Below are 20,740 nucleotides of genomic sequence, written 5' to 3'. Positions count from 1 at the left end.
AAAAAAATGTTGGAAGTGGGAAAAAATATAAATATATATTCGTTCATTCCAAAACACATTTTATTAGAAACTTTCATTTCAAAAACTATTTTATTAACAGTTTTACTTGTCTCAAAATTATTTATATAAACATATAGATTCAACATTCAAATATAGTAGGCTCAACATAGCATAGCAGCCAATTAAATTATTTAAGTGCAAACTCTTGCTTAAGTGAACATTCTAAGATTGGCAGAAATAGAACACATTCATCCAATTGCTGATATTAGCAGAGTGCAAACAATCTTGTATTTATCCACACAAAATATACACAAAATATATATTTTTTTTACTCCTCTTTGGCTAACTACCATGCATGAAGGCATTAATGCAATACAATAGCTATTCTACTGACCCCAGTTAGCTTTGGGCGAGAGGTAGAAGTTGCCCCGGAATGATTGCCAGTCCATCATTGGTTATGTTCTCGACAAACAAGCGTTCGCATGGAGAGCCTCTAATTAAACTAGGATACATATTTTGTATCGTGTTGATGTATAAGCCACGCAAGCACTGCGATAGATAATGTGAATACTATAAGAGAGGGATGAGCTGAGATTCCGACTAATAATTACTGCTTTTTTCTTCATGTGTAAAATGTGGTAGAAAAAGAAATCACAGACCCCAAGTGACGTCATTGGATTCTACATTCAGCTGTGGCGTGACTCTAATCTTCCTCTTCCCCATCCTCAATATCTTCATAGTCCTCATCCCGAGCTTCCTCTCCCCCCTCATCCCTCCCCTCTTCCCCATCCTCAATATCTTCATAGTCCTCATCCCGAGCTTCCTCTCCCCCCTCATCCCTCCCCTCTTCCCCATCCTCAAGATCTTCATACTCCTCATCCTGAGGTTCCTCTCCCCCCTCATCCCTCTCTTCTGATTCTTCTTCTTCCTCCTCCTCCTCCTCCTCTTCGGGGATGTAAAGTGCATCAGAATCACTCAGTTCATGACTTTCATTCTCCTGCCCTTCTTCTTCATCCTCCTCATCCTCCTGTTCGGGGATGTAAAGTGCATCAGAATCACTCAGTTCATGACCTTCATTCTCCTGCCCTTCTTCCACCTCTTCCTCACTCTCCTCCTCGCTTAGCTCTTCCTCGCTGCCATCATCGTGGTCACTGCCTTCATCAGCTTGGGCATCTTCATTTTCCTCCCTGATCACGTCCTCGTTTTCATAACGCTCCTCCTCGTTATCGCTCTGTTGACCTGATCAAAGGGAACATTTACACTTGTTGCCGGGTCGGACTGAGTGAACGGACTTTGCTTACATATTGAGTTGATGGCTGCAAAGATGTAAAAGGTGAGATCCAAGTTGAGGAACTTTTGCATTTCCTCCTCCATCATGATGGCCAGAAGCCCTGGATCTATATCCACGTAGTCCGGGTCGAACATGTTCTTCTTCAGCAGTTTGTGACATCTGGAGAGCAGAAAGATGATTCAGTGATTCTTTAACATATCACTAGGTCGAGGAAGTCCATACTGAACTGCAATCTAGAATTGGCAGCTTACTGTTTTCCTGTGGTCTTGTATGCCTGGAGGCGGGCGGGGAGCACAACATGAAACATGGTCATGATAAAAGTTGAGAGACTGGGACACACAAAGACGAGTCACCTCGATGAAGCGGAACGCGTCTCTTTCCTCCATGAGGCTCTTGATGCCGCTATGAACCTCACAGAGACGAGTCAGGTCCTGGTTGATGCGGGTGATGTTCTTCTGAATGGTGGGCATGATGGCTTCGCAGTTAGTACGCGCACAGTCCAAAAGTCGGTTCACAAAGATCGCCACTTTCGCCTCCAGATCTTGACGCAGCCTGGTCAAGCAGGCATCAGAGTCCTCCAAGAACTTCTGCAGAAGAGACGGGGTCACGGAAAAGAACAAATAACATGACAGCCCAGAGCCTCCTTTCCTTGCCTTGTTTGCCCTCTCCTTCATTGTCTGCTCGTGGAGCGTCTTCTGGGCCATGGTGTACTTTCTCTCCATCTTATTGAGCTGCTTTTGTAAACGCACCTGCTAAAGGACACCAACATTGCTTCATCTGAAAGCCTCCAAGTCGCACGCCGAACATTCCTGTCAAGTGCACAATGCTCCGTGTCACACCTTGATGTCGATCATGGTGTTCCTCAGGGTCTTGATTGTGTGTCCAGTATGTCGTCCTTCGACGGTGCAAGCGTTGCACACGCACACTTCATCCTGAAGGCAGTAGTACCTGCAGAATAACAGAATTGGAGACTTTCTGAAATAAGGCATTGTTGAGTCTTGGCGGAGCGTGCGTCTCCTCCAACACATACTTGAAGATCTCATCATGGTCAGGGCATTTTCTTTTCCAGAAGTCCTTCATGGGTTCTGTCAGCGGATGCTCTCGAAACGCAGGCAGCTCCAGATGGGGTTTGACGTGCTCTGGACACATTGACACCTCGCATTTGAGGCACATCTTGACTGCCATGTTAGAATCGGCAGCAGAACCCGCCTGCATGTCTCCCTTTTCTTGCGAATTGCCAGCATCTGCAGAGGTTCCTGCGCCTGATGACTCTGCGGTGGGAGGTGGGCAGTAGTCACACGGGACGCATTCTCGTTGGCCAGTCGGGATGGATGCAACACACACTTTGGAAGCCAGGGCTGAAGCGTCAGCTCCAGCAGAGGAGGTGGCCGCTCTGCGGCGGCGGCGGAAGTCAAATGCAATGTTGGCCAGCTTGAAGTTCTTCTGGAAGCTCCTGTTGCAGCGGTGGCTCTCGCGGCACTCCGGGCACTGGAATCTGCTCTGATCCGTCAATTGCCGCAACCGATCCAGGCATATTTTACAAAAGTTATGGCCGCACGGAAGCAGGCGCGGGTCGTGGAAGACGTCCAGGCACACGGGGCAGGTTAGCTCCTCCTGAAGGACTTTGGATTGGTCCAATGAGCTGGATCGGTCCAACGGGCCCGATGCCATGTTGGTGACGGTGCTGAGGAGAAGCGCAAGTGATGACCCGAATGTTAGAGGCACGGAACATTTGACCGGAAAGAATCTTCATACAAGTGTATTGACATGATTAAAACTAAAGAAAACTAAACTGACTGGTTGACATAAAGGACCTAAAACAGGCCACCAAAAACAAAACATGGCACCTGCATGTCTCCATCAAGTTTTTTTTTCAAACATTTATTCAAACACAAACACATTATGTATAATAACATCGCTATCCCCACCAAGCTTTATCTTCCTTCTTTATTTATGCAAACGTTTTAAACAGTGCCCCCTTGTGTTCAGACTGAGTAATATAACAACTGAAATACTATGTATTTCAGGTTATATTTAAAGGCAAACGAGAGAAAGACTTAGACAAACGATGGATAGTAAAATGTCACTAGTGATAAGTCGCACCTTTTGTATTAAATTATTAAGGTTACCCCAAGGGACACCGCTGACAGACAAATAGAGAAGTCCAAAAGTCCAAAACATTCAAGTCAACAAGCTAGCATAGTAGCGACAGCAGTAAATCCTCTTAGCGATTTTCTGATCTGGGGCTGCCTTGTACTCACCTTAACGGCCAAGGCGGACCAGCCTGTTGTCGGAGCTCACCGACCAAATTCGACGCCGATGGAGGGCGAGGACCACTGACCTGGGCTGTCTGGGCTGACGAGCCGAGACGAACAATCCCGAAGGCGTGCTGCACCTGCTGGGGCTAGCTCCCGCGTGACGCATCCATGGACACAATCCCCCAGTTTGTTGTACAATTGGTCCACACAGTGTTTCTTTCTGGAAATTTCCGTAGGTTACACGACAGTTCGAAACGGACTGAATTGTGGGATTGACACGAAAACGAAAGAGGTGAAGTCAAGTCGCACGTTGATGAGACGAGAGACTTTCAGGTCGCCTCGGACATCCAGGAATCTACGAGACACTATTTGCTACCTTCACAGCAACGCCGTTACAATTAAACAAATATAGTTTTTAAAAAAATACAGCGGCGTTCTGATTAACATTCTACAAAGCAGTTTCATGTGTAATTCAAACACACCAAATATTCGAGTCACGTTAAATTAGAATAAGACGAAACGGAAATGAGACGTCCACGGCACTCTTGGAAAAATGACTTGTCAAATGTGCCGCGTCGTCTTACTTTTCAACTACGTATCTGTGGAAAGATTCGTTTTTGTGTGACTTTGTAGCAGTAATAATACCTTAGATAGAACAGAACGCTCACTTCGAGTCGTTGGCGCCTGCAGAGAGACTGTGATGTTTCAAGGCGCCTTAGTGCTCGTGACGTTACACGCGAGTCCAAAAAGTTTCTTTCGCGTTACGTCACAGTGACGTCAGTGACCCTGGCCTTGCTCGCTGCAGTGTACGTATTTGAATAACAAGTATAACTTGACTATTATCTGCGCATGGATTGTTTCTTCTTCGCCGTCACCTAAAATGTCAATTTTTCTCACAAATCATTTGAAAACCTTTTTGTACTCAGCAGAGCGTAAAGTATGAAGGTGCATGAGGAAGCCAACAGCCATTAACATTCATTCACATCACGAGTGGATGATTCCCTATATTTCCCTTCTCATATTTAGAAAGAGAAAACACTTTAAAAAGCTTATGAATATCAAGATTTTTTTTTTTAAAAACTAACAATTTAACCACATTAAACAAACTGATGCTACAGCACTTACTGCAAACATTTGTCATAATCTGCTCTCTTTCACACATTTTGCAACGTTTGAGCGGCTGAGATGGTTGCTGAAGAGATGCAACACGATAAGTCTCAATCTCAGCAAACTTGATGATGTGGAATCCAAGGAAGCGGCAAATGCAAAATGCTAGGAAGGTGGAAAATGTCCATTAGGTAGTTTAGAGAGAACGAAGGGTGTATTCAGATCAGAAAAGTCCTTTAGTCCGCTTGTTCCGACTGTCCATTTTGCAAGTGAATTATATTTTGTAAACACATCCATGCTTGTAACGATCTGTGCTCCCATTGGACAGCAATGACCAGGGTGTCACAGATTCTGCTCTGCGTATTGGTGCGGATCTTTGCTGTTTGTATTCACACCTGAAGCGAACTGAGCCAAGTTAAAAAAGTAGGTCTCGGTCATTTTCTTTAATCCGCATCAGGATTCGTTTGGATGTATTCACACCTGCACAAAAGATCCGGACCAGCCTTCCAATAGAATCCTGGTCGGTTTAAAGCGGACCAAACAGTCAGGTCTGAACACCCCCTAAGTCTACTCATCAGTTAACGGTCCATTCAAACCAGTCGTGTGTTCCTTTTTATTTTATTACAAAAACAAAACAAAAAAAAATGGATTTTTAGAATTAAGTACAACAAACATCTATCCAGAAAAGAAGACAAAGGAGGCAGACTGTGTGTGTGTGTGTGTTGTTTACAAACCCCATTAAAAAACAAAATACCCCCCCACCCCCAAAAAATCATGTTGATTTCACAGTTAACACAACACATGGGAGGGAGGGACTCATCATAAAAAGACTTGTCAGGGGGGGGGGCACGTCAAGTGTTTTCTTTGGGAGCCAACAGAAATATTGGTGGTAAAAATGCATTTTGCGCACACACACATACAATGTAGAAGGTTGAGGAATGAAGAGAAAATGAACTTTGCTGGTACGTCACCATGATGACGTGACGTGGCGTGGCGACCTCTACGCCGACACGCGTCGTGTGAGCCAGAGTGCGGGAGGGCGAGACCGGTTGGGGCGGGCGGAGCGAGGCGGACATCTAGGACCGCCTCTTCTTCTTGACTGGCTGCATCCTTGACGACTGGTGCTTTCTCTTCTTGTTGGACGTGTCCTCGTCCTCGTAGTGACTTTCCTTGTCGGCTGCGTACGACAACAGAAGCGGGCTTCACCCTCGGACTTTGTTCGATAGAATCGTCCGTTTGAAAAAGATTGGATCGTGACGGCCCGAGTTGAATTGAAGTCTGGTGACAAATGAGTTGACGTACCTTTCCTGGCCTCTTCTTCCAGCTCGTCCCAGTCCTTGCCGCTCTCCTCCTCGCTGCCCAGTGATGCACTGTAGTCTGCGGGCGACATCGAGCGGCTTTATGCAAGTCTCACGTCGGGGCGGGCGTCTGGGAAAGACGCGGCGCAAAAACGTACCGGAATTCTCCGTCTCGGAGCTGTAGTCTTCGTCGCTATCTTCCTCCTCCACCTCCGTCTCGTCCGCAGAGGGGTTGAACGTCTCGTCCTCCATCTCTGACTCGGAATCTTCTTCGGCGCCGCTCCCCTGGTAGCCAAAGGACACAAAATGAGGCGAGCGCTGACGCAAAAGGCCGCCTGGCGCGACGGACGAGTGCCGAAAAAGACCTCGCTCTCCGGGTCCAGGAAGGACCAGCCTCCTTGCTCGAAGAATCCCTCGGGGTCGTCCACAATGGTCTTCATGACTTTGGTCCAGTTGAGGGACTGGACGCCCTCCGTATACTTAATGTCACACGAGCTGCAAAGGAGGGGAAGAAGCATGATGAACCCAGCACGGCAGGTGGGCTCCTTTGGCGACGGCTATCTTACTTGAGCCACTCCTTGATGGGGTCCAGGGAGTTGACAGGCACGGCGTTGATCATGGTGACCTTTTTGTTATAGTCCTTGTAAACGATGACCACATCAAAGTTCTTCAGATGGAACTGCACACGCTCAAAGTGAACCAGCTCCACCTCGTCCAGAGTCACCACGAACGGTGGCTGCAGGCATTTCGGATTTATGAGGATGACTTTAAAAATGCACGTGCAATGTTGAAAATGCGTGTTGCACTCACCCATTCCGTAACGTTGACAAGGGAACTGGAGGTGGGCTGCAGTAGGCAGGTACTCCTGTAGGGGGCGCCCTGGAAACTGCAAACACATTAGAGAGCATGTTAGCCGGGTTGAAAGATTCAAAATCCATTCCAATGGAATTAACTGGTTGAAAACTGTAATTGACCAAATTGAAGGATGGTTCTTAGTTGTCTTGTTTTGCATGGATATCAGCTTTTGGGGAAGGAAAAAAAATAATTCCTCTACTTATGCTGGAAAATCTCACCCCAGGTCCCTGAAGGGAACCTCGAACTCCAGCTCTTCTCGGGTGAGCGTCTCAACCTTCTCGATGAAATTCTTGAAAGCCGACTTGAGCTTGTGCCGCATTTCGCGCTCCATCTGCTCAGCGTAGAGGTCGTCGCGGTCGTGCATGTGCTGGTGCTTGCCCAGGTCGGTGGTGATCTCGCCCACTTCCGTGTAGAACTGCACGTCCGTGTGGCGGCGCTTGCCGAACATGATGGCGTTCTACAAAGCGGACACTTTTCAGCCCGGCCCGGGAAGAACGTGGCCGCGTTTTCCTCGATCGCCCGGCGGCACCTTGAGGTGGAAGTGCAGGACGATGATCATCTCGCCGTCGCACGGCTGGAAGATGGCGTGCTTGATGTTGTTGTAAAGGATGTCCACTTTATCGCCGCGGACAGATGTGAAACGGAAACCTGACCCGGGAGACCAGCGTTATTATGACAAAGCGAATGCGCGACCTTCGACCTTACCGTTGGTATGCGCCTCCAGCGAGCCCTGCATCCTCTTCTGGGCGATGTTGGGGCGGATGTAGAGGTCTTTGAGTTTGGGGTTGCTGCGATTTAGGTTGATGACCAATGAGTCCTGCTTGACGATGCCCTCTTTCTCCTTCTCCTCGGCCTCCCGCGTCTTGTAGCGCTTCTGGACCTCCTTGATGATGCGGAAGGCATTCTGCAGGTTGGTGGATGGCACCGAGGTGTCGCCGGGCGTCTTCAGGTTGGACGCACGGTACGTGCTGACAGTGCAGGAAAGAAGAGTCACTTGACAGTGTAACAATTACAGTATTATCGTTTTCAAATCAATTTATATTTTAAAGACTCATTTATCATGAAATATACAAATATACACGGGGTGAAGCTTTTTTTTTTTTTTTTTGGGGGGGCCACATGGAGTAGCCATACTCAGGTACGGGTGAATTTGTGACCCAGTGTGCGTGGCTTTAAAAGGCAGGGCCTAGCCAGGTTTATCAGAGAGCCAATGGGAGGCATTGATTCTACAGGTATGATTTAGGATAGGAACTAAGTCGCAGTTAATTTATTCCAATACTCTTTAGTTGTGATTCTCTTTTTCTGTTCCATAACTGCTTGCTCTCCTCTCCGCCCCAACGCAGTTCTACTCAGACTTTGGTACTGTACACCAAAGCCTCTCTTGTACTTGTAGCTTTATTCTGGTCTTTTCCAACTGTGCATTTCACAAAAGTGTTTAGCCTTAACCTCTCTGTCTTTTCTCTTCTTGTTCAGATCGCTGCTATTACATAAAATGATTTGATGTGCAATTTAGAGTACCATTTCCAAATTTGCAATGCATTGAGACCTCAATGTGGCGAGGACCAGACTTATCCCGGCGCTGTCTCAACATTGAAGTGTGAAGAATATTTGCTCCAAACACGTAGTCACTACAAGAATGCAATTCTTGAACGGCAACCTCCAATCTCATGCGGTTAGGATACGCACATTTCCTTAACAAAAGTGGCGTCTGGATTGGGGAAGATGTTCCCTTCCTGTCGGCCCAAGGAGCTGCCGGGAACGTAGAAGTTAATCCTCAAGTACGTGTAATCCCCTTCCACAGACATGCTGATGTTCTAAACAAGGACACGGAGGTGAGGTGCAGTCCAACTCAGGAGTGGCGGGAAAAGAAGACCAAGATGGCTTACCTTGATTGTGGCTATGTGAAACGGCGTGGCGATGCCGAAGATTGGCATGACGACAGTCTCGTATTTCTTGTCTATGAAGATCTTCATTTCTCTGATGTCCTTCTCTCTGGGCATCTGAGACACGTTCTTGTAGGACACGTTGGATTTTCTGGCCCTAAAGAAAAAGAGGTGGGAAGGTGGAGTCTGGTTCCAAAGCTGATTCTGGTTTCATCTGCAGAAGACACTCACTTTTGGATCTGCTGCTCGCCTTTCTGCTCCGTCAGTCGTCGTTTGGCCTCTTCGTTCAAATTGTTGGCGAGCTCCTTCTGGTGGGTGCGCCGCTTCTCCTCCGCCGTCATCTCGTTCTGAGAGCACACACACCCGTACGTCATTTTAAGGGACCGACACACTCGACACAAGACACAGACATGCGATGATAAAATGTTGCACATCGGAATATGGAATACAAACGCAAACATAACCACACAAAAAATACAAAAAGGACATGTGGTGTCTTTCAGAGTGACTTGAAATGAATTACTGCCTACTTACCTTCCCAAGTAGCTAGTAGAGACCAAAAACACGCACACGCTTAGTCAGCAGCTTTCACCTGCGCATCAGGTCAACGCACCGCCGCGTAGACTCACCCGAGTTCTGTCAGCTAGCAGCGCCGCGCCACGAGCGCCCTTCCCCAGCAGCTCCTCGGCATCGTCTCCGTCCTCCTCCTCGTCTTCCTCGTCGTCGTTCTGAGGGAGGCCACGTGTTTAGAAGATGGCGGTTGCACACCACCTCAAGAGGAAAGCAGCTACGCTTACCTTGAGGAAGATCCCCACGTTTTTGATCTTCTTTTTGACTGGCGTGAGTACAGTGGCCACTTCCTCCTGTCACCACCACGCACGATTAGAGGTGCAACAATTAACATCTAGTTATAAATTTCATCCCATCTAAAAAAATAAAAATATTTGACAGTTGCAGCTTGAAGCGCATCTCACCTCATTGATCTGCACCGTGTCGCCGATAAACAAGGCATACTTCTTCTGCTCTTCCTTTTTGCCTTCTTTATTTGTGAGGTCGGCAAAACCTAAACTGACACTCAGCACCATGCCTGACACGTGACAAAAAAAAAACATAAAAACAAAATGACGACTCAGACAATTGGGTGGTCAGAATTTGAAGTGACAGTGGAAACCTTTCTTCAGTTTGTATTGATTCTTTGCGTTGAGAACCAAGGAGCCTTCTCTGAACTCGATGCCCATGGCAAATCTGCAAGCGGAACACACGTGAGATGAGCGTGTTACAGCACGTAGTTTTTCGCAGGAACCTACCCGAGATTCTTTGTTAGCTTGGCGACAAGATCCGGTTTCTCCTTCTTCACGTATTCTAAAACAGTGTTGTAGGCATCAGAGATTTTCACACCTGGAAAAAGAAGACAGGTCATACGCATGCAAGAACCAAAAACAATTATTATATATATATTTTTTTTTTCCTTATAAAACCACACACCATGCTTGAGCTCCTTCAGCAACTCCTCCTCCAACTGTAGCAGGAAGTTGTAGTTGTCTTGCATCTCCTGCGGGGGGTCCACCATGAGGGTGCGCACCAGATTGGAGCAGTACGACTTGTAGCGGATGCCCATGGCGCACGTGATGGCGCCAAAGTGCATGTGGTTCTTGTCACTGGCAGGAAGAAGACAAGTTCAGCCTTTGCCTTGAATCATATTTTGCGGGTCATGGCTAGTTTTCGGCTCCGACGTCGGTATCAACATTGGCGTCGGTATTGACGATCTTACCTGACGACGCTAAACTTGAGGCTGTAGTTTCCACCGCTCTGGATGATGGGAGGGTAACACATCTCCACAGTGGAAGGGTCCACGCCGCCCAAGTACTTCTTCTCCTCAATAGCCTTTTCTACAGACTCGGCCAGTTTGCTGTGGCGCACTTTCTGTTGGCGAGAGAAAAACACACACATGAGGGGGAGGGCGAATGGCACGAGTGCATTTATTCAGGCGTCCTCACCTCATCTGCGTCGACAATCTCCATGACTCGCTCCTTAAAAAACTTGGAGTAGACCTCGCTAGTGATTGCCGCCGCTTTCTTCATCAAGCCCAGCTCGCCGTCCTCCTTCACCGCCATGGTGTACGCCACCACGGCGCTGATGTCCATCTGTGGGCAAAGAGGAAGTGACATCACACCCCCTGGGGTAAATGCCGGTTGGCGGCCACGGCGATTCTCTTGCCTTCTCCAGCCCCTCGGCCGCGAGCGTGTCGTTCCAACTCTTCATGTACTCGCCGGGAAATTTGTCCTTGCTGAACACACCCACCGTCTTCCCTCCACGGCTGCCGCGAATCGCCTCGATCATCTTGTCGAAGTTGGGCTTGTTGCTCTCGTTCTGAAAGAGACGCCGCATCAGCCGCCGTCGCGATGGGGTTTTTCCTTCAAGAAGTGAAACGGTCACCCGTCGGCCAATATCACCTTTTCCCTGGTGAGGAGCGTGATGGGCGGGACACCGTTGGCATTTTCGTTTCCCTTGGTTAAGGCCACCTGTTTGAGGAAGTCCACCTTCTTCTTACTGGCGAGGAAAAGGATCTTGGTTTCGCAAAAGACCATGATGGTGTCCGTCACCTCGTAACCAAACAGCCAAGTCTGAAGACAGAAGAAGAGCCTTTATAAAAAAAACAAGGCCTCGTTACGTACTTGCTGATTCACTAATCACCTGTATGGCTGTGGATTTAGCGTAGACAATTTCTTCATCCACTCCAACAGACACCACGATGGCATCAATTTTACCAAACTCATCCTCTCCTTTCTGGGAAGAAAAGCATGACATAGAAGCCTATGATGACAAACCGCTGAAAATGAGCAACGTATAGAGAAAATGCAAATCTGCATCAATGTTGAGTTCCAATTGACTTATAGGGAAAATTCGGCACTTCCCCCGATTCCTCAATACAACAGAGGTTGAAGTGGCCTTTCCATTCAGGCATTTGTCAGGGCAATCTTGACACATTGCTCGTTTGAGTGCCAAATGAAACCACACCATTACCTGACAGTCATTTGCAAACTCTGTTTCGCCCTTACCATTATTTTGTAAACTCCAATTTCATTCTGATTATATATTGTCAGTTTCTGTGTTTGACAAGCTTTCCTATGATACCATAGCTGCCATTTAAAAATGGGTCTAATGGGACAAAAGTCTCGAGGAAACTCTTGTCACGCTGCTGTTAAGCCTGAAATTGCTACATTATCACCACTTAAAAAAAAAAAAAGTCAGAACTGTCCAAACTTTTATCCCAGGGGAAACTTACACTGAAATAGTCTGATAATTCTCTTCTTGATTTATATACCTACACGTTGGTGTGGAGCATGTGTGGCGCTGGAGAACAAAAGTTGAGGTGCTCTTGCTCGCTTGCACGTTGCTTGCTTGCCTCCTCAACCACTAACTTGGCAGCTAGCATTAGCGAGTAGCGGAATTGCTGCTCGTGGTGGGGGAAATGTCAACACAAACGACTGTCGAGAATTTCTGGATGTTAGCACATTACCCGGGTGCAATTTTGGCCACGCCAACGCTCTAATTTGGTGAATAACAAGTGCGTTGGCGCGATGCTGCGCTAGCTAGCGAGCTAGTTAGCGGGCTAGTTAGCTAATGGTGATTTGGATTCGGCCAGTCCGAGAGCTGCAGTGCCGCTCACAAATTTACCTTCCAATTGCCGTAGAGTCTCTTAATCCGCCGGTAGTAGGCTTCCTTGTCCAGGTTAGCCGCCATGGTGAATCTGGTGTCGCACACTCCCCGCTACCCGCCGCCGCCGGCCTCACGTTCAGCTCAGCAGGCCGGATGGTGAAGATGAGGAAGATGATGATGACGATGATGCGTGTCACACCACACAACGCGCTGTCGTCCCCCTCTTTCCCCCGCGCACAAAAGATGCTGCTGCTATTGTAACGCTCTTAAAGCTGCGGATGTTACAAAGGAAAATTACGACTTCGTCTTTCTCTTCCTTCCGAGCACGCGCACCAATATTTGAGTCCACCTCTCGACCCCCTCCCCTTTTCGAGGTTTTGAAAAAAAAAAAAAAAGAATACATAAATTCATAAATATCACGTCGAGCATCAACAGCTCTTAGTTTTTATTTATTTATAAGATTTTTTTTGTCTTTTAAATTAATTAATGGCCGTATTGTGATTACCACACGCTCGTCTCACATGTGGACTGTCCTATTTTGCTTCACCCGATAGAGTCTCCTGTCGCGTGTAGACTTTGTTGCTACTTTCCCGCCACGCTTGGTTTTTCCCGCCGGTGTCATCTAAAGTCGTCAACCGCCTCAAATCTCGCGACAAAAGGAGAGAAGAGGACACGGAAGTTAACCGATGTTAAGCCAAACTTTTTTTCTTCAATTTAAGATAGATGTTTGTGTTCGTTTTGTGAAATGTCCCCAGAAACACTTGAACACAAAACTATTAATTCAGAAATTTAAAGATGTATGCCTGTATATCTTTGAAGACATTGACGCTCACCTTGTCATTGAGGAAAAAATGTAATACGGTATTTGGTTTCCTTAATAATGGTAAGAACAAAACAACACGTCTTTAGTTGTACTAAGTTCATTCTGTTTCCTTTTTTCAATCACTTTTTGGTTCTTTTATCACAAACAGGGTATTTTAGGTTGTATTACCTGACATGTTTCGGCATGAACTTCCGCCTTCATCAGAGTGTCACTGTTGTAATCGTGACGCGTCTTTATCAGCTGATCGATGTATGAAGGCGTGACTCACCTGTCAGATTTGACAGCCGAACACGTCTTTGTTATTTATACTTCCCGTTGCAAAAAAACAAATGCCAAATAGACCATTTTTCTTTTTTTTTTCTATGAAAATGAAGTAAAATCTCATTAGCATTTTTCATTGAAGAATTAATAGTTCCATTGGTCAAGAGATCAGCTTGTTTTGTGACGTCACACTTCTTTTTTTCCAGCTGGACAATATTTGCGTGGGTACCTGTGCGTGTGTGCCCAGGAGATGTTCTGCCCCGCTACCAGCTGTGGTCTCCTACATTTTTATATACATACATTTTTGATTGTTGATTGACATTTACAAAAAAGTTTTTATTTTTATTTTTTTTTAGATAATATTGAGATACAAAATTGTGACAATTTCAGATTTGTGAGCCCTCAAAGCCATCAAAACACCAACTATATTAAAACATAAAATATTTTATTTGCCCTTCCAGGTGAATTTCTCAGCACACAAGCGCTCAATGATATTTCATATTCCTTTTTAAAAAAAACTCTTAAATTCATTTTCAGTAGCATCAACAAAATTGGTGTATTTTTCTTGACACCTCAGCTGTTCCACACGACACAAAATATGCATGACAGTTAATAACAACGATAATCCAAGCGAGAGGACAGTTCTTTTTTTTTTTGTTTCTTGAATTTTAGCACCAGTTCTCAAGTGTTGCTTTGTCCTGAAGGCGGCTAGTACATATGGCAACCACCTCGCTAAAAACCTTGAGCCTTCTCTTGTAACCTCAAACTAAAACCAAAAGTCCCCCCCCCCCACCCTAAGTCAGAAGCTGCCTTTAATGCAGTCACCTTGCAAGCGCGACAGATCGACAAACCTGATCCATCGATCCAGACGACAGACAGAAAATAATTGTGCGTGATGGAATGGGGTGCATTTGTTCCACCTTATGCCACGGCCCAAATGTTAACAGGGTAGCAGGCTTTTCATATTTCACTCACACACCTCAATCATCAATATAACACAAACACACAATTGAATCGTCACAAAGAGCTGAATAAAGAAACATCCGGCAGCAGCGTCTTGACTCCAGAAACAGGATCAAAGATGTGTGCCGATACCTGAGCCTCTCCTGGCCTTCACTTTCTCACTGGAGGGTGGGGTGGGGAGGGTGGGCTGATTTTGTGACTGCAGGTGTAAATGGTTGTTTGTGTCTATGTGGCCAGTGATGGGCTGGCAACAAAATTCAGGGTTCAGTCCAGCTTTCAGTCATTATCAGCTGAGATTAAAAACTCCAGCTTCCCCATGACCCTGAAGAGGGTAAGCGCTAAAAACAACGACGACAAATAGGATGGATGGATGGATTCCTTACAAAGGTTCCTCCGCTAGGTGACGGTGGTGGAGTTCTGTCCTCGGATGGCGCACCAGGCCGTGAACACATCCCTGTCGAGGAGCAGCAGAGAAAGCAAATGTCAATCAAAGCTGCCGTTTTGAAAGAAACAACAAAGTTGGAAGGAGCAGCCAGCCACCTGCAGTGTGTGGCGACACACTCGTTGCTGCAGTACTCTTTGTCCCAGTCTTTGCTGTCCACCGCTGGATTGGTGCAACCAGTGCGCACGCAAATGTTTGGACTGCCAGTGGGCGTGATGCCAGGCCCGGGGGCCACTTTCACCTCCACCTCCATCTGACACGCAAGAGACAATGGCAACGTTAGGCCTAGCCGATGCATTTTCCAGAGGAACTGGAACATATTGTAGTTGTATTCAAATTACATAAATGCAAATACAGAGTTATCCCCAAAAAAAAAAATCACTTTTTCTGTTGACATTTTGTGGGGACAAGCGGTATGGAAAATGGATGGATTTTGAGCCCCAACCTAGAAAAGCTTTTTCTACACTGCACTTAGCACGACCAGGATATTCATTTGTGTGTAGTGCTCCATACCTATGTCCCTCCACATCACAATATTTGTTTCTGACTTCATACAACACTGTGGAGAAGACACTTTGCCCAAGCCCGGTTAACGTTGACAGCAGCGCCCTCTAGGGGTCAAACTACAAAATCAAACGTGCTTACTCCTTCCTCCGCTTCCATCACTTCCTCCCCTCTTGTCACGGCAGCAGCAGCGGCAGACTGTCCCGCCGCCTTGGCCGAATCCGACGATTCACAAGACGATGGCACAATGAGTTGAGCGCCAGGGTCCAGCTGTCGTACCGACGGAACCACCTTGATCTGTAGCGGCGGAGGGGCGGCTGAAGCCACGGCGCCCCCGCCCCGAGGTTTGGCTTGCAGGGGCGGCGGCGCTTGGGCGTGCACCATCTGCTGCAATCTGGGCGGCGGCGGCGTACTCTGCATTTGCTGCAGCGGCGGCGGCTGTCGGGGCGACGAGGCGGACACGGCCGTGACGGACACACCACCCGAGGGCAGCTGCGTCTGCTTGATGATGATCTTGGCGATAGTGGGCGGGTTGGATTCGGGCGGTGGTTGCGGTCTAATGGCGCCCGTGCGGGAGCGCGTGGTGACCTGAGGCAGGTCCAAGATGATATTGGAAGTGCAGATGTTGGTGATGGTGTTCTCCTCGGGGTTGTACTGCTGGGCCCTGCTAGGGCGAGAAGAGGCTGGGGCCGGAGGCGGCGACGGTGCCGAATCCAACACTTCGATGGGAACCTGACAGTTGAGGTTGGCCCTGTACTCTGCAAGTGCTCTCAAGTAATCCTTCTTGGCTAACTCATTTTTCCTCTTATAAACCTGTAAGAAAGGAGAGAACCATTTATCCACCTGTGAAGTCACTCCAAAGTCAAAGTAGCATTGCAGACATATTAGGCACATGACCTGCTTCTGTTCCTTCCCGAGGCTGTCCCACATGGAAGCCACGATCTTTGAAACTTCGCCTATGGTAGCTTTGGGGTTTTGTCCTTTGATGGCCGCCTGAGTGTCCCTAAAGAAGAGAGCGTAGGCCGGCACGGGCTTTTGTGGCTCGTTAGGGTCTTCCTTCTTCTTCCCCGTCTTCCCGCCCCTGCCGCTCCCTCCCTTCCGGCCGGAGAGCGGCAAGGCGCCGGAGGCGAGGCTAGATGGCGGTGCCTCGGCCACAGCGGGGTCCAGGGAGATGACGCCGGGACAGAAGTTCTGAGATATGGGAGACTCCACCAGAATGCTCTGATGAGCAGGGAGAGAAACGGTGTGTCACACACATCACATGAAAAGTCGGCATGAAAAAGAGTTGCGAGCTTGAAACTTTCCTCAAGAATTAACAAGAAATTTAAAGGAAAGAGGAGCGCGAATCTCACCCTCCGGAAGTCGTCCATGTCGTCATCCTGCAGCGAGCTGGTGGGTGACGCCGTGGCCGACAGCGGGCGCTCCGGCGACTGCGGGCGATGCAAAATATTCCCAGCCCCTAAGCCGAGACCCAGCTGAGCGCTGAGCTCCGACTGGTCGATGGTGGTCAGCTGGTTGGAGCCCAGCAGGCCTTGGCTCATGTCTCCCAACGGAACGTCGATGGTGACCGGAGACGAGCTGCTAAACTGCGACCCGATGGGATGACCCAAATCCTGGGCACGTGGGAAGGAGAAGAGCGTGTTTGCGAGTGTCGGACGGATCGCAGCTTAAACGGGAACACCCTCACCATTCCCAAAGACGAGCCAAGCAGGGCGCCTCCGGACTGGTTGATGACTCCCAGACTGAGGTGCTCCAGACCCTGGGAAGGAGGGTGGACAAACGTGGAGGCAAAAGAGGGGTCGTCGCCTTCCACCACGGCATTCCCAGGGACCACCACGCTGTTTGAGGGACTGGCATCCGACAGCTCTCCAAAATGAGACACCACGTCGGAAACGGTGAGGGACGAATCCGGGTCCAGTGAGATGGGAGGGATCTCAAACTCTTCATCGCCCAGACTGGGAGTGTGAAAAGTCTGGAAGGTAGGATGAGATCCATCAATAGTAAAATTTAGATCATCTGGAACATACAGGAAGGCTTACTCACCTCCGACGGAGCCAGGAAGGGGTGGCCTGACCCGGAAATTGTCAGGTAGTTGTCACTGCCACCCGGGTACTGAAACATTGAGGAGTTTGTCAAAAGATAGAAACATAGTTGAAATGATGTGACTGACAAAAGACTTCAGCCTCCTTCCTGTACTCAACAAACGGGGTCACCTTGTTGTCTGAGTCAAATCCATTGAAGGACTGCGGGTCCAGGAACCCTGGATCCCCATCGTGCTGACCGCTTCCGCCAGTAAGATGGGAGTAAAAATTCAGGTCCATCACGCCTCCCCCCCGTAAACAAACGGAACGGCGACTCGTTGCTCAATGATGACAATAACGCTCTCACGCTCTGCTTCTGACACAATTGACAAAAGCCAACAAAAGCAGCGGCGGCAATCCAACATGTGGACGCCCAAAATAACCCCTCCTAACGTGGTTCTTCTCCACGTCGTACGGCCGTTTAGCTTTTAGCCGGATTTGACGCAAGGCTGCGGTATTGGTGCTCACTTGGCGGCCGCTCGTCCGCTTGTCTGTCCCCGCCAATATGAAAACACCCTCGCTCCCCAATCAGCGGGCAAACGCCGGCCAGGGTCTGGGCATGTCACCGCCGGTTCAAACCACTTGAAGCGTGACCGTCGCGCCGGACCCAAATCGTAGACGTCTGGCACGGCCCAGGCTGCTCAATGGAACCCGAGCAACCGATGGGGAAGGAGGAGTCAAGGTACGCTAAACGCCAGAACGGATATACTCTTTCAAAATAAAAGCTTGCCACCCTCTCAGGGATTACTTCACAACACCGCGCTAATTGCGTGTGTCACTATTGTTTCCAAGCAACAATACTGTCAAGCGCCAACCCGAGTTCCACTGGCGTGTGATTTTACGCTGATAAATCCGCTAAACTTTGCATCGCGCTCAACAAATACCAACAAAGTGAATCTTTCTTCAATCCGAGATGTTCGTACAGTCTCCACAACACAAATAAACGCGTGAATTAAAATGAAATTATTTACGCCAAGCCTGTTGAGTTTAAGTCAGCCATTATTTTAGTTTGTTTATTATCACCGTCAGTCATCACTTATTCCGACAAATGTGGAGATTGTTTTTCGTCATTTGGTGTCAACTCCCCCTTACCTCCATGGTCCTTGTCAAATTGTGCTCTTAGTAGAGTTTTGGATCCACTTTGCCGAGTGAACTTCGGCCACAATCGATTTCCTCAACGATCACAACATGGCATCGGCGGCGCCTACCGGATTGGATGACGTCCGATTGGAAGTGACGTAAGTACGTCCAAGTGGGGCGTTTGTGGACCTAACCTCATGGTAGTACATTTAAAAACGGAACGACACTACACAAGGCAAAATAGGTTTGCCGAATTGCTAAAATGAAATAAATGAAAACCCATCAATCCATTATCTTGCACTTATCGGAGATTATGTTGAGAAGACAGCAACTATAGCAGAGATGCACAGCCTTCCTTCCCTCTCCCCACCCATTTCGTCCAGCTATTCCACGGGGCTCCCAGGTGTTCCCGGGTCACCTGGGAGTCTCTCCTTGGCTCCTGGGTCTTCTCAAAGCACCCCCTCCAGCGGTACGTGCCTGGAACACCTTTGCAGGGAGGCATCCAGGCGGCATTTTAACGAGATGCCCAAGCCACCCCGTCAGGCTCCTTTTGGTGCGGAGGAGCGATGGTTCTAATAAACGTAAACATCAACGCCATATTGAATGTGGCAAATGAGATTAATCTGGGAAATAATATAATAGATAATGGAAGCGGCAGTGAAAAGTAAAGTACATTTATACATTTGGACATGACTACTCATTTATGTACAAAAAAATACATTATGTCGGACAAATAGCATTCAGAGTTTCATTTGTGTGTGATACAGTACCGTTTAGTTCATTTCCTCTCCAGTCCGGAAGATGGCGGTAATGCACATAAAACAGTATATTTTGCCAAATGTAGATTCACTCGAAGAAAAGCAAAACGCAGAAGTGTCTTCAATTTCCTGCGTTATTTCGCATCACCGTAGTAGAATTTCGGAACTTTTCCAAATGTTATTTCTAAGCGACAGAGGCTCGTCGTAACCTGCGTTTAAATCTTGAGTGCGGACTACAGAGGGCCTTGACAAAGGTAAAAACTAACAACACGAATATTGTGCGTCAGCCAGGTTCTGCTTACCAGGTCCAAAGCCGCCAATCTAGTCCGTTCACAGTCTCTTGTTCCTTCATCAGATCAGACGATGGCGACGCCGAGCAAGACACCCCCCGGAGCTGACCCAAAGCAGCTAGAGCGGACTGGTACCGTCCGAGAAATCGGCTCACAGGCGGTGTGGTCACTGTCCTCCTGCAAACCGGGTCAGCACCCTTCTGCTAAACTTTGTAGAATTCAAGGAGGTTCCCGCTAAAACGAAACAACAAGATTATGGAAAATAAAACGTGTCTGTTATGAAATTAATGACATAAACAAAAGAATAATAATTACCTACATTGTATCAATAACTGTACAAAAGAGACAGAATAATGCAAATAAACAAAGCAAATAGGAAAGTTTGCCATTCACACAGATCAATGTCGACACCACCTGAACGCTATGCCACTTAGGATTCGGCGTGGACCAGCTGAGGGACGACAACCTGGAGACGTACTGGCAGTCGGACGGATCCCAACCGCATCTGGTCAACATCCAGTTTAGGTAGGTGCTTGTGCGCCTGCCCCCTTTTGTGTGCCACCGTTTAATTGTCTCATTGTTGCATCCAGAAGGAGGACGACGGTGAAGATGTTGTGCATCTACGCTGATTACAAGTCGGATGAAAGCTACACGCCCAGCAAGATTTCCGTCAGAGTGGGGAACAATTTCCACGACCTGCATGAAGTCAGAGTGAGAAAGTCCATACCTGTTTTGAGTTCAAAGAAACTCGCACGTCAAACGTTAAAAATGATTGAAGTCATACCCGATGTGGTTGTCATCCATTTGCTTTTCTTGGTTCCGTGCAGCAGTTGGAGATGGTGGAGCCCAGCGGCTGGATTCATGTGTCACTTCTGAACCAGCGGAGCAACGAGCCCGTCCGGACCTTCATGATTCAGATCGCCGTGCTGGCCAACCACCAGAACGGCCGGGACACGCACATGCGACAGATCAAAGTGTACACGCCGGTGCAGGAGAGCTCCGTGGGCAAGTTCCCACCGTGCACCACCGTCGACTTCATGATGTACCGAACAATCAGGTGATAGGCGGGCGCGCCTTTTGCGTTTTTTTTATGTTGTAATTTGTATTTTTTTTTTTACCAGCGCCCCTTTTGTCGATACCCAAATAAATGTCTTCTTAACCTCGTTTTTGGTGTCACTACTTATGG

The 20,740-nt window shown here is 47.9% G+C and overlaps 4 protein-coding genes across 10 annotated transcripts; 1 reads left to right on the top strand and 3 right to left on the bottom strand.

Annotated features, from left to right (window-relative positions):
• Positions 1-71: 71 nt before the first annotated feature.
• LOC147060332 (E3 ubiquitin/ISG15 ligase TRIM25) lies at positions 72-4,346 on the bottom strand. 4 transcript variants are annotated; one of them, XM_085933982.1, is made up of 9 exons: positions 4,195-4,346; positions 3,633-3,769; positions 2,322-2,975; positions 2,131-2,239; positions 1,945-2,043; positions 1,645-1,878; positions 1,543-1,565; positions 1,302-1,450; positions 72-1,239 (listed from the first exon to the last, which is right to left on the bottom strand). In XM_085933982.1, the coding sequence occupies exons 2-9, from the start codon at positions 3,713-3,715 to the stop codon at positions 704-706; spliced, it is 1,887 nt and encodes a 628-aa protein (XP_085790108.1). In that variant the 5' UTR covers positions 3,716-3,769; positions 4,195-4,346; the 3' UTR covers positions 72-703. The 4 variants fall into 4 exon arrangements, with proteins under 4 accessions (XP_085790108.1, XP_085790126.1, XP_085790135.1 ...); XM_085934000.1 differs by lacking the exon at positions 4,195-4,346 and having other exon boundaries at positions 72-1,027; positions 1,097-1,239; positions 3,633-4,178; XM_085934009.1 differs by lacking the exon at positions 4,195-4,346 and having other exon boundaries at positions 3,553-4,177.
• Positions 4,347-5,526: 1,180 nt separating this feature from the next.
• Positions 5,527-13,303, bottom strand: supt16h (SPT16 homolog, facilitates chromatin remodeling subunit). The gene is made up of 24 exons (XM_085933659.1): positions 12,371-13,303; positions 11,387-11,479; positions 11,146-11,316; positions 10,910-11,062; positions 10,690-10,836; positions 10,464-10,615; positions 10,178-10,350; positions 10,000-10,090; positions 9,864-9,937; positions 9,667-9,779; positions 9,490-9,555; positions 9,322-9,420; positions 8,924-9,039; positions 8,696-8,849; positions 8,496-8,623; positions 7,515-7,777; positions 7,339-7,457; positions 7,028-7,266; positions 6,765-6,840; positions 6,521-6,690; positions 6,320-6,449; positions 6,113-6,239; positions 5,959-6,033; positions 5,527-5,833 (listed from the first exon to the last, which is right to left on the bottom strand). The coding sequence occupies exons 1-24, from the start codon at positions 12,434-12,436 to the stop codon at positions 5,733-5,735; spliced, it is 3,096 nt and encodes a 1,031-aa protein (XP_085789785.1). The 5' UTR covers positions 12,437-13,303; the 3' UTR covers positions 5,527-5,732.
• Positions 13,304-13,864: 561 nt separating this feature from the next.
• tox4b (TOX high mobility group box family member 4 b) lies at positions 13,865-19,788 on the bottom strand. Of its 2 annotated transcripts, XM_085933950.1 has the most exons (9): positions 19,567-19,788; positions 18,519-19,078; positions 17,389-17,457; positions 17,033-17,317; positions 16,698-16,958; positions 16,243-16,566; positions 15,487-16,158; positions 14,940-15,094; positions 13,865-14,853 (listed from the first exon to the last, which is right to left on the bottom strand). In XM_085933950.1, the coding sequence occupies exons 2-9, from the start codon at positions 18,522-18,524 to the stop codon at positions 14,796-14,798; spliced, it is 1,830 nt and encodes a 609-aa protein (XP_085790076.1). In that variant the 5' UTR covers positions 18,525-19,078; positions 19,567-19,788; the 3' UTR covers positions 13,865-14,795. The 2 variants fall into 2 exon arrangements, with proteins under 2 accessions (XP_085790076.1, XP_085790066.1); XM_085933940.1 differs by lacking the exons at positions 18,519-19,078; positions 19,567-19,788 and adding an exon at positions 17,559-18,508.
• On the top strand, positions 19,344-20,718 carry anapc10 (anaphase promoting complex subunit 10). 3 transcript variants are annotated; one of them, XM_085934428.1, is made up of 5 exons: positions 19,344-19,518; positions 19,620-19,742; positions 19,989-20,079; positions 20,148-20,265; positions 20,382-20,718. In XM_085934428.1, the coding sequence occupies exons 2-5, from the start codon at positions 19,628-19,630 to the stop codon at positions 20,613-20,615; spliced, it is 558 nt and encodes a 185-aa protein (XP_085790554.1). In that variant the 5' UTR covers positions 19,344-19,518; positions 19,620-19,627; the 3' UTR covers positions 20,616-20,718. The 3 variants fall into 3 exon arrangements, with proteins under 3 accessions (XP_085790554.1, XP_085790545.1, XP_085790535.1); XM_085934419.1 differs by having other exon boundaries at positions 20,145-20,265; positions 20,385-20,718; XM_085934409.1 differs by having other exon boundaries at positions 19,345-19,518; positions 20,145-20,265.
• The last annotated feature ends 22 nt before the right edge of the window (positions 20,719-20,740 follow it).

Source organism: Syngnathus leptorhynchus, chromosome 2 (genome assembly GCF_054491065.1).
Source record: "Syngnathus leptorhynchus isolate UIUO chromosome 2, UIUO_Slep, whole genome shotgun sequence".
In the NCBI taxonomy this organism is placed as follows: Eukaryota; Metazoa; Chordata; class Actinopteri; order Syngnathiformes; family Syngnathidae; genus Syngnathus; species Syngnathus leptorhynchus.
The sequence above is the reverse complement of the archived record's forward strand: the minus strand, read 5'-3'. Positions and strand labels throughout refer to the sequence as shown.